This window comes from Nelusetta ayraudi, unplaced genomic scaffold, assembly GCF_046127955.1.
Source record: "Nelusetta ayraudi isolate G7.1 ecotype Tasmania unplaced genomic scaffold, CSIRO-AGI_Nayr_v1 ptg000026l, whole genome shotgun sequence".
Classification (NCBI taxonomy): Eukaryota; Metazoa; Chordata; class Actinopteri; order Tetraodontiformes; family Monacanthidae; genus Nelusetta; species Nelusetta ayraudi.
This window is the reverse complement of record NW_027466076.1, coordinates 1724348-1735000: the sequence shown is the minus strand read 5'-3', so window position 1 is coordinate 1735000 and position 10653 is coordinate 1724348. Positions and strand designations below refer to the sequence as shown.

Genomic DNA, 10653 nt, shown 5'->3' with positions numbered 1-10653 from the left:
ATTTCTATATGTTGTCATATGCTAAATTCCTCCCGTCATGTTCTACAATATGCCAGTTTTGTTGTGTGTATAAGAGTGAATAAATGAATAAAAGAAGCAGCAGCAAGGCCTGATTTGGAGACCGTGGAGGTTTTGTAGGTCCTGAGCTGTTGTCCTACCCTTCATCAAGTCGAAGGCTCGGTTGACGTCGTACTTCCTGGCCCGGATAAAGCGGACCAGTAGGCTGTCTGGTTTCTCTCCAAAAGTGTCCTGAACGCTCTTGGCCAGATCGTCAGTGCCCTCCGCCATCATCCCTCGCAGCTCCTTCACCGCCGCCACCCGCTTCTCGTCCGTCTCGTTCAGCTCGTCCTTGGCCTGCAGGGGGAGTCGGTAGCGGGCAGTTAGATTTGGATCCAAGTTGGCATGTGGGGACATGTCCTGGGACTGAGGTTACCTTCTGCTTGGTGTGGTCCGGCAGGCTGGAGCAGGGTCCAAACACGGGTCCGTGGTCCTTGACGGTGAGGCGCTCCAGCTTGGCCCGGAGAGCCTGCTCCTCCTCCGACACCATTCGGTATGTTCCACTCTGTGGAGTCCAGGAGGCCATCAGACCATGACATCTCAACCATCTAGGAAGCTCATCACTAGGACCCACCGACTGACTGATCAGGTCTGACTGATCCACTGAAATTAAAACTCTCTGCTTCTGACCGGGAGAGTATCACCTGCTCCATCTTAGACCAGGTTATTCTGGCTATAGTCAACCTGAGACTCCCGAACATCAGTCATTTTTATCAACTACCTCTTTGTTGTGAAAGCCAAACTATAAATACTCCCTAAGTCCCTCACAATGATGGCTTGTTCCACACAAGCTTCACAACACCTCTAATCCTGCTCAGGAGAACCTCCAGAGGAGGAACCCCACCAATGACTTGCAGTTGTTGGATTAATCCCCCTCACATGAAGGCGCTAATGTGGCGGCGACGGCATCAGATTAGCCACTAGAGGCTACTGTAACAATGGGCTTCAGACAACAGGAAGTGGAAAAAGTGGGTGGGTACTTACAACCACAGCCATGTCTGTGCTCTGGGGTTCAGCTCCAAGTCTGGAAGACAGAACAAGGTTGTTGAGTGAGAACAAAATTACAACACCGCAACTCGGATTAATCCCCCTCATCAGGTCGTCGCCCCCTGCTGTCAGAATTTATTTTTAGCAGTTCATTATTTCAGGTTGAGTCATTTCATCATTGCAATCCTGTCAGAGAGCTGAAGTGGATTAAACACCCAAACACTGAAGGTCATCGTCACCCAGCAGGTCTGATGATGATAAACATCACCTTCAGGTGTGAGGCAGCAGACAAAACAACACAAAACAACACAAAACAATGACGCAACTAGAAGGAGCAGGAGGTGGACAGGAGAAGGTCTGCTCAAAGACCTCCAGCAGGTGTTTCCACAGGAGGAGCAGCAGGTCCCTCAGAGGGAACCAGTGGAGGACAAACCAGTCAAGGAGGAACCTGTGGAGGAACAGTAGGGAGACCTCTCACCTGAGGCCAAGGAGAAGCTGACGTCTGTCGGGGGGTCACAGGTCCGGGGTCCGTGTGGAGCCTGGAGGTCCGGGGCCACTCATATGTAGCCAGGGATTAACGCGTCACACAGATTACAGCCAGCAGTGGCCCGGGGGGCGGTGCTTAGTGATGTAATGTTTAGGTAAGAGTCGGACTGGAGAACAGGAACTATTGTGAGAGTTTGACTTCAGCAACGTGATGGAGCTGAGGGAGAGTCATGTGAGCATGAACACACCAGGAGGTGAAAATGAAGGTCAGTGAATGCACCAATAGATGAGGACAGTGAAGCAACAGGAGGTGAGGATGGAGGTCAGCGAAGACACCAGTAGATGAGGACACTAAAAGCATCAGGAGGATAAGATGGAGGTCAGTGAAGGCACCAGAAGGTGAGAATGGAGTTTAGTGAAGGCACAGGGAGGTGAAGATGAAGGTAAGTGAATGCGCCAAAAGATGGAGGTCAGTGAAAGCACCAGCAGATGAAGGCCAGTGAAGGAACCAGCTGGTACCTAGTCCTCATCAGTCACCATTCAGTTCTATCACAGGTGGAGTCCAAACGTTGGATCTGCTCACCAGTCAAGTTTCTGCTGGATAAAGGGGGGCGTGGTCACTGGGATGGCCAGCAACACCAAGAAGTGGACAATCACAGTGAAGGAGAGGATGAGCTGCAGCAGCTGCTGAGACTGGTGCGGTTCTTCTGAGGTTCTCCTGCTCCTCATGGCTCCATCAGACGTCACCAGCACGTTTCCCTATAAGCCACTAATCACACATGATCTGCTCAGAGAAGCTGATTGAGAACAGAATGAGACGGATTGAAGGAACAATGTTGCTCTGTTCGCTGCTGAGCTGCAGTGTGTGTTTGTGAATATGTGTGAGTGTGTGCGACAGCCAGAACATGTGCAGCTTCATGAGGTGACTATGACCAACATAATAAGTCACCTGATGACTGAAAACAGTCAAATGAGAAAAAACAAACAACTTTATTTATTTTCCCAGGATGCAATTTTATTAGTCCATCATAAGTTAGAGTTCAGTGGGAGGGAACCAGTGTACTGGTCTGAGGTCAGCGACGCCGTGGGGCTGCACTTCCTGTTGCCCATCACATGACTGAACCAGTGACGTCATCATCGTCTCCCTCCTGACTGGCGAAGGTTTTCACCCACAGGTGGGTGTCGGCCTGCGTCCACGGGCGCCGTCACTGGTTGTCATTGATGACATTGCAGGGCCAGTACTCGTCCTGCATGTAGTGACTGGAGGCGGCGAAGCTGGGCGGAGCTTCCTGTTCTGCCAGCGTGGATTGTAGCTGCTCCTCCCACTCGCCCTCCACCAGCTTGTAGAGGTCGAGGGCGGCCCGGGCGTCCTCCACTGAGCAGTGGCCCCGCCTCCCCGCCTGCACAGGCAGAGACCCACAGGCAGATGGATCAACGTCAAGACACTCCCACGTGGCATCAACCCCTACCAGCAGTGGTCAGTGACCTGATCAGAGAGGCTCGGCGCCCTCTGGTGGCAAACAGCCTCGCAACACTTCCATTAAACCCACTCATCAGTTTTCACCTGCTAAAAACTTTGTGGATTCTCATTTTTCATAACCCACCAGCTGACTGGTCACATGACTTCCACACGATAGTAAACAGTGATGTCGCTCTCACCTGGATCTGTCGCTTGAGCAGCCTACTGGCCAGGATCTTCAGCGAGGGGTGGTGCGAGCGAGGGAAACCGGCCAGTTGGGTGAGGAGCCAGTTGCAACTGGTGTCTCTGATCATGTGACCCGGGTGGACCACATCCAGAGCTGCAAAGTCGTTAAACACCGAGTGACCGACCACCACTTTCCCCTCCAGGATGGCAAGAACCTGCAGGAGGCACAACGAGCAGGTCCTTCAACACCACCAGCCAGAAACAATGGCCAATGATAAAATTGTAAAGAGTGTGTTATTGATTAGGATGTGATCAAACTATTGCATACTGCTGCAGCGTCGACATTCATTCAGCCAACTGACGGGGAGGAACAGCTGACTGATCGATTATTTGGAGGAGCAGCTGACTAATCTGCAGGGGAACAGCCGGCTGATTGGGAGGAACAGCTGGTTGATCAATTAATCAGGAGGAGAATCGTCAACCGACTGATTGGGTAAGAACAGCTGACTGATCAATTAATCCAGAAGAACAGCCGAATGATCCATTAATCAGGAGGAAGACCCAATTGATTTATTGGAGAGGAACAGCCGACTGACCAATTAATCGAGAGGAATAGCCGACTGATCGGGGATGGATCTCAACAACAGTCCAAGAATGATGATATTAGTGATGATTATGATGATGATGATGATGATGATGATGATGCGGGGGACTGGCGGCCATCCTCACCTGGTCGCGGGCCTGGCCAAAGGGCGTGGCCTTGCACAGGTGATGGCTGCGGATGCCGCTCCATGGCGTCCTGTAGTTGGTGACGCGTTGACTGGGCCGGACGTACTTGTCGTACAGGACGTTGCCGTGGTAATCCAGGATGCTACAGCGTGCCAGCTCGCTGCAGCGGCCCCCAGGGCCCGTCCCAACCATCTCACAGTCCAGGGCCACCATCATGGTGGAACACAAGCACGGCGAGCTCCTCCCACTGGCCGGAGGACTGGTCTCTGAGAAGCCGCTGTCCACCTCCCAGTTCTCACTGAGGGGGTCAGAGGTTCCAGTAGGGGGCGCCAAGAGTTCAGGTGTGCGGGCCGGGACCAGGACCGGTGGACCGTCGTGATGGGACTTTCTGACCAGTTTGTTCGTTCCCAGTGATTCGCTGCGATCTCTCGCCTTCCTCTTTCTCCTACTGACAAGGCCGCTGTCGAGGCAACGCTTCCTGCGCTCTGCAGCGCCCTCCATTGGCTGCAGCTTCACAACTGTCCTACACAGCAACCCGTGTGTTGATGAGGAGAATCTTTATCCTGATATTTCTAGAAATGAATCACACACACAAAGAACAAGAAATTACTTCAAAGCTGGTGAGGAGGAGCTCACGAGGATCTAAATCCAGGAACTGATCCAGATGCAGCTGTGCCACATCAGATGATAATGTCTTTTTAACAGCTCACACAGCAGCGACCGGAACCGGGAGTCTGCTTCAGCTTCAACAGTCGAACCGGAGCCGATCCAGAACTAGGGCCCACTGTTAACACTGAATCTTCACATCAACACTGATAGAAACTATCATCGTTAACTATCGGCTCAAACCATCAGCCAACAGTCTCCTGCTGGTGTGAACAGTTCTGCAGTCCCGCACTGACACAGACACGAACCGCTGAAACTACACGACACGAACTAATTTCTGACTACTGTCCGGCCCAGCCGCGGCTAACAGTGCTAGCGGTGCTTGGCAGCCGGCTGTCACTCGGCTGCGGGGTGTTAGCTTGTAGGCTAACAGTAGTGGGAGACACTGACCGGTGAACAGCGACCTCGGACAAACGACAGAATTTCGACAGAAGACAAAAACTATTTTGAATCATTTCGACTATTTACCGTCAACAGCAGCACGTGTACAAGCCGACCACGTCGGAACACAACCCCGTTCTCTCATCTGATTGGCTGCTTCTTCTTCTTCGTGGGATAATTTGAGAGGTAGTGATTCACACGGCTGCGCTCGTGCCTCCCCCCTGCTGGTTGAGTAGCGCAGAGAACCGTGGAGCAGTGATCGCTGGGAAAGGGGCTTCTGGGATTACAGCGCCGCAGCGAGGGCTGTGAGGCCATTTAAAGTAGCAATAAGCGTTTTTCACCACAAGAGAGCGCAGAAGGGAGTAAACACAACCCAGAGACCTGTTGGAGCAGCTCTCGGTAACTTGAGCGTGCTACGAGTTTGCTACGCAATAACGTCGTAGCAAACATTCAACACTTTTATTACTTCGTCTTTCATCATCGAGGTTACTTATTGGGTTCCATTTCGTCATTTTACAATCTTATGTATTTGTATTAGTATGTAAGAGTGCCTCTAGATAAACGTGTGACGTTGCAAAAAGTGATTCGTCCGGCGTGTCGGGTCGGGCTTGAAAGTTACACCGGTACAACCTTAGCTCTGTGTTTACAGCCAGCAGCTAAAACCGAGACTTTGCTTGGGTCTTGGGGCAAACTACGGCCATATGTGGCCCATTAACACTTTTAATCCAGCCGCCAAACTTGAAATTATATTAATATCAAGTCAAGTCATAATATAGCTGTATTTCATGCAGTCTTTCAAGAGTCATTTCAATAAAAATGAACCCGTGGGGCTTCAAATGAACATATTTTGTCGGAACACTTTATTTTCAATTGACATTAAAGCACATGTTTACGACATATCCCATGACATTTTTTTCTTAGGAGGTGGGTCACCAAAACACTGCATCAACCTGCTCCTCCACCACCAACCCATTGTGGCCCACCAGTCAAGAAGTTTGCCCACCCCTGGACTAGAACAAGGTGTTTTCAGTTCAGGGGACAGATCTGAGACCTGGGTCGGGGTCGGGGCCACTACCTCTGCCCTGTGTGACATCACAGATGGCACATGGGTAAAGGAGGGAACTTGGAACCTTAGGAGGACCTTTGACCTGATGGAATACCAAGGATGAAGCACTGCGGTTGGTTTTCAGGGCCTTTTTATTTCAGAATCCTTCCAAAATGTACAAAAACAAAGACGTGTTACAAAACAAAAGAAAAGTCATTTCCCCCGCTCAGTGAAAGCAGCAGAAAACCCCACAGACAGACAGACAGTTGTCTGTCTCTTCATTCTATTGGAATCAGGCCCGGCCACCACCTCCACTTCCCATTGTTGTCGTGGCAGCAAGAGGCCCACAAAGGGCGCCGCTGCCTCGCTTCAGAGCATTGATTAAGTTCACTTATAGAGTGGAAAACAATTCAGTTCATTCTTGATTGGTTGGTTGGTTGGTTGGTTGGTTCCACCCCCTGAACAAAGGGGGCGGGGTTTGAATCTCCAGCTGGAGGTCTTAAAGCTCCACCTTGTCATCGTCCTCCTTCTTCTTCTTCTGCTTCTTCTTCTTGGGCTCCTCCTGCATCACCAGCGAGTTGGTGGCTTCTCTCTTCAGGTAGGAGATGAAGTCGCCGACCTCTCGACCTCCCTGGAGGATGAGCAAAACATTGGATATCAAAACCCACAAGTTTGAATCCTTCTTTCCTCCCTCACAGTCTCTGATTCAAACTAACCCCAGTGTGTCCAGCTGGGGCGAGCAGTGAAGCAGGAAGTGCTCTCCCAGGACATCTACTCTCTATTTTCTTTGACAGTACAGATCCATAGATGGCAAAAATCATCACTGGATTCTCTTAGTGGAACCTTTGTTCTTTTGAGAGTAGGCCGTCCCATTTCTAAGTCACATGACAACACCTTCACACTTGCTTCTGAGGGCTACTGAGACTGAGAGTTTGGACGGCGCTCGCACTCACCTCATATTTCTTGGGGTTCATCTTGGAGCCGGCTGGAGCGAAGAAGATGGTGGGGAATCTGCAGAAGGTTCATCAAGAACATCATCAGAACCAGAACCAAACAACTACCTACCACAGGGGAAGACGGGAGGGACTCTGGACTCACCCGCTGACTTCATACTGAGGTGGGACATCGTTGGCGGTGGCGTCCATCTTGGCGATGACCACGTTGGGGTCGTCAGCCAGCTGCACAGTGAGACAAACACAAGGTTAGCGTATTCCCGGAGGCTCCACCATGTTCCCGTAGGCTCCATCCCATACAGGCTCCTCCCACAGCAGGCCTCACCTTCTCTCCCAGCTCCTTGTACTTGGGCTCCAGGTTCTTGCAGTGTCCGCACCAGGGAGCGTAGAACTCGATGAGGACGTCTTTGCTGTCGTCGTTGACGATGGAGTCGAAGTTCTCTGCAACCACCACCTGAGTGGACAGCAGAGGGCGCCAGAGAGGTTCCTGGTTTGAACTGCTTCACTTTTAAACAATCACATACTGAAAACAATCTGAATAAAATTAAAAAAAATATTTGTGTATATTATTCATTAACACTACTTAATGAGGCCTTGTACAAAACTCATAATCATCAGGTGACTGGAAGCAGCTTTTAAAATGTCGTCAATTCAGGAAAAACACCAGCTTCTCATTCAGATGGCGTGCACGTTTGTGTTGGTTCAACACTACATTTGACAGCAACGTTCCAATATTTCAACTCTGGAGTGTACGCAGCTTCAGTGTGTGAAGTCATGGTGGCAGCAGTCGGCCACATGGAGGAGATCTCACCTTGACGGGGCCATCATTGCTCTCGGGGATGGGCTCCGACTTGAGGTAGGCCTTCAGACCTCCGGCAAAGTACTCGTCCAGGAAGATCCCCATGTTATCCATCCTGTTGACAAGAACCTTGTTCAGGAACCAGGAAGTGCAGACCAGGAGATACCGGTCGAGCACTCTGCCCTCTGCCGGGGCCACTGTGTCAAGACACATTCCGTGCCAATTTGTGTTGAGGGACTCTGGAGGACAAACGGGACTTACGAGAACTTCTCCTTCATGGCGTACTTGACCCCCTTGGCGGTCCTGATGGTGACTATCGGCTCTTCCGAGTCTCCCAGGCCGAACTCGGACAGTGCGTGCTGGTTGGAGGCCTTGTTGGCCACTGCAAAGCTCAGCTTGTGTCCCTGGTCCAGGAACTTCTTGGCCACCTTCATCACCCTGGAAGAGAACACATTTTTTGTCAAAGCTCCGCATCCAACTACCCCCAGCCCGCTAGACTTCTGCCGGACCCACGCACCTGTTCCTCCAATAGTTGGTGCCCTTGGCATTTCGTTCGTAGTCGACGTCGAAATAGGCCACCAGCAGGTCTTTGCCCATCAGCTGATCTCTGTTGTCCTCGGTCAACTGGGGACAGATTCCAAAACTGGGGGAGGGAACAACAATCAGGGGAGGATCAGGCGTGATGGATGAGAGTAGGAAGTCAGCAGCACCACCTGCTACTTGCAGGAAGACCAGAGTTGACATTGACACTCACACGTTGTCCTGGATGAACTTCTTGATCTTGCTGCTGGTGATCTTCTCCTCGCCATATTTCACCAAACTGTCTTCAAACTTGTTGTTGAGTTTCTTGGGGCGGAATAGAACAACTGTCCTGCAGGGAAACAGGAAATAGATCATCATCATTGTCATTATTGGTAGCTACAGACGTCAGGAAGTAAACTGATTCTTCTCTCAATATCAATTCCACTTGCAGTAATTTTATGGACCATCTAAAAACATCAAAGTGCCAAAAAACAGGAACTGGCGACATGAACTGCAGTTCAGTGTCCTGCAGGTGGACCTACTCGCTGTCGATGCCCTGGCTCTGCAGAACGGCCACAGAGTTGGTGTGAGCGAAGCGGTACTTTTCCCTCAGGGTGTTTGCGGCCTTCACAAACTCGGCCTGGGCGCCACTCTTCTCGTCGGGAAAGAAGCCTGGAGAAGAAAACAGCCCAGTGTAGGATCAGTATGCAACAGCACCTCGGGTGCCAGCTGGCTTCGTCCACTTCTCACTGGGAGAAGAATCCCAGAGACCCACCGATGATGCTGGCGTCGAGGTCAGAAATGAATTTCTCCAATTCCTCCTGGTCCCGGAGCAGCTTAGAAGCCGGTCCAGCCCGTTTCCTCAGGGTGCTGACAATACCGTCTGTAGGGGTTGCCACAGAGAGGAGGAGGTCAGGTGTGATCAGCAGTTTCCACAACACGCCTCAACCAGCACAGGGGACCCGTACCTGCAGTCCTGGGACCGTCGTATGCGCCGGACTCTTCCCCGTCCCGGAAGAGCTTCAGTGTGGGATATCCAGAAACTCCGTACTTACTGCAGGTCTTACTGCTGGTTGTGCAGTCCACCTGGAGGGGTGGGGAGGGGTGGGGTGGGGGGTGGAGAGAGAGTCAGCCCACACAGGTACACAGGGTGCACACACAGCGACACGTCAACAAACCCTCTGATGTCACACCTTTGCCAGTGGGATTTCTCCCTTCAGCGTCGCGGCAGCCTTGTCGTACTCAGGCGCCAGTCGTTTACAGTGGCCACACCTACAGGACACACACAATGTGTTGACTTTAATGAAAGCTAAATCCGTTTCACTGTGAGAAGGTGAACACACCAGGTCATTCGTTTTGACAGTAATACGGGCCCTGAGGAGCCACAATGTTAAATATATCGGTCCAATAATGTATATTTGCATATTTTTAAAAAACGCCATCACGGCTCAACAGAAGAACTTCAGTCAGTTTGACTTTTGGACAAATTACTGTTCATTTCTGCATCAGGATCTCCTACTTCAAGTTTGGCTGGGTGACCAGTCACTGCTGCGCTGGGCCAATCAGTAGCAGACACCAAAACTTCCCCGTCCAATCAGAGCCTTACAACAGGGTGCGGACACGCCCCCAACTTCCTCGTAGCCTGGTTCGTTCGACCTGAGGTTCGTTTCCACGGAAAAGTCACCGAGCAGAAGGATGAACGGACCAGGACCGAAAGAGGAGTTCTGTACAGGCGCACACAGAAGCTTGCGGTTCCGGTTGCACAAAACACTGGCTGACGCGTTGAACTTGCTGTTCCGCTGTTAGCTAAAATGCTAACATTGCTCGCAGTACAACACTTCACTCTGGCACGATGAACACAAAAGAAGCGCCGCTGCCGACCGAAATGTTTGACTTTTTGGTCGAACCTGTGAAACATTTTGGGTGGAACCCAGTAAACATTCGGGTCCAACCCGTGGCTGCCATTACTGACAGTTTCAAACTAAGCGGCTTCAAACGGTAGCTTCCAACACAAAACACGCAAGCTAGCGCTAAATTGCGGCTTCGCACATCGCCGAAAAACACTATTTAGCGAACCGAATCGGACCGAGTCGGAACTCACCAGGGGGCGAAGAACTCCACCAGGATGAGCTCGTGGTCCCCGATTTTACTTTCGAAATCATCGTCCGTGTAGTCGAGCACGTCACTGGCTGCGGAGAAGCCCGCGAGTGCGGCCAGGAAGATGAGCCTGAGCATGGCAGCGCGCTCCCAGAGAAACGACTTCGTCGTTTGTGGTGCAGTGAAATAAAAAGAGTGAAAGGGTGACAGCGCGCCGATAGCCTCCTCTGCTGAGGACAGGATCCACGGGCCTGGACGGGTCGGTAGACAGAGACAGAGCCGGAGG

General features: G+C 51.4%; 3 protein-coding genes across 6 annotated transcripts in view; all 3 read right to left on the bottom strand.

Annotated features, from left to right (window-relative positions):
- rlbp1b (retinaldehyde binding protein 1b) overlaps positions 1-2387 on the bottom strand; it is a 3885-nt gene extending 1498 nt beyond the window's left edge. The window contains exons 1-4 of one of the 3 annotated variants that reach the window (XM_076028861.1): positions 1523-2387; positions 1042-1081; positions 434-562; positions 159-354 (exon numbers count right to left, since the gene is read on the bottom strand). In XM_076028861.1, coding sequence (XP_075884976.1) covers positions 159-354; positions 434-562; positions 1042-1053 — 337 coding nt within the window. In that variant the 5' untranslated portion in view covers positions 1054-1081; positions 1523-2387. Of the gene's footprint in view, positions 1-158; positions 355-433; positions 563-1041; positions 1488-1522 lie in introns of those variants that run through there. The other 2 variants (XM_076028859.1, XM_076028860.1) reach the window with 2 other exon arrangements.
- A 132-nt stretch (positions 2388-2519) lies between these two features.
- Positions 2520-5175, bottom strand: isg20 (interferon stimulated exonuclease gene). 2 transcript variants are annotated; one of them, XM_076028863.1, is made up of 4 exons: positions 5039-5175; positions 3905-4476; positions 3190-3390; positions 2520-2930 (listed from the first exon to the last, which is right to left on the bottom strand). In XM_076028863.1, the coding sequence occupies exons 2-4, from the start codon at positions 4403-4405 to the stop codon at positions 2736-2738; spliced, it is 897 nt and encodes a 298-aa protein (XP_075884978.1). In that variant the 5' UTR covers positions 4406-4476; positions 5039-5175; the 3' UTR covers positions 2520-2735. The 2 variants fall into 2 exon arrangements, with proteins under 2 accessions (XP_075884978.1, XP_075884980.1); XM_076028865.1 differs by lacking the exon at positions 5039-5175 and adding an exon at positions 4961-4984.
- Positions 5176-6130: 955 nt separating this feature from the next.
- Positions 6131-10653, bottom strand: pdia3 (protein disulfide isomerase family A, member 3). Its single transcript, XM_076028853.1, has 13 exons — positions 10372-10653; positions 9464-9542; positions 9239-9356; positions 9046-9153; positions 8813-8942; positions 8503-8619; positions 8266-8391; positions 8010-8186; positions 7761-7863; positions 7275-7403; positions 7095-7174; positions 6950-7007; positions 6131-6627 (listed from the first exon to the last, which is right to left on the bottom strand). The coding sequence occupies exons 1-13, from the start codon at positions 10503-10505 to the stop codon at positions 6496-6498; spliced, it is 1491 nt and encodes a 496-aa protein (XP_075884968.1). The 5' UTR covers positions 10506-10653; the 3' UTR covers positions 6131-6495.

Bases quoted from the DNA above. Each gene is read 5' to 3' on its own strand.
- isg20 (XM_076028863.1), bottom strand. From the start codon at position 4,405: ATGGAGGGCGCTGCAGAGCGCAGGAAGCGTTGCCTCGACAGCGGCCTT. The intron at 3,391-3,904 runs GTGAGGATGGCC...TGCCTCCTGCAG, and splicing joins TTGGCCAGGCCCGCGACCAG to GTTCTTGCCATCCTGGAGGG. The intron at 2,931-3,189 runs GTGAGAGCGACA...CTGCCTGTGCAG, and splicing joins TGCTCAAGCGACAGATCCAG to GCGGGGAGGCGGGGCCACTG.
- pdia3 (XM_076028853.1), bottom strand. From the start codon at position 10,505: ATGCTCAGGCTCATCTTCCTGGCCGCACTCGCGGGCTTCTCCGCAGCC. The intron at 7,404-7,760 runs GTGAGATCTCCT...CTGTCCACTCAG, and splicing joins GCAATGATGGCCCCGTCAAG to GTGGTGGTTGCAGAGAACTT. The intron at 6,628-6,949 runs GTGAGTGCGAGC...CTCATCCTCCAG, and splicing joins TGAACCCCAAGAAATATGAG to GGAGGTCGAGAGGTCGGCGA.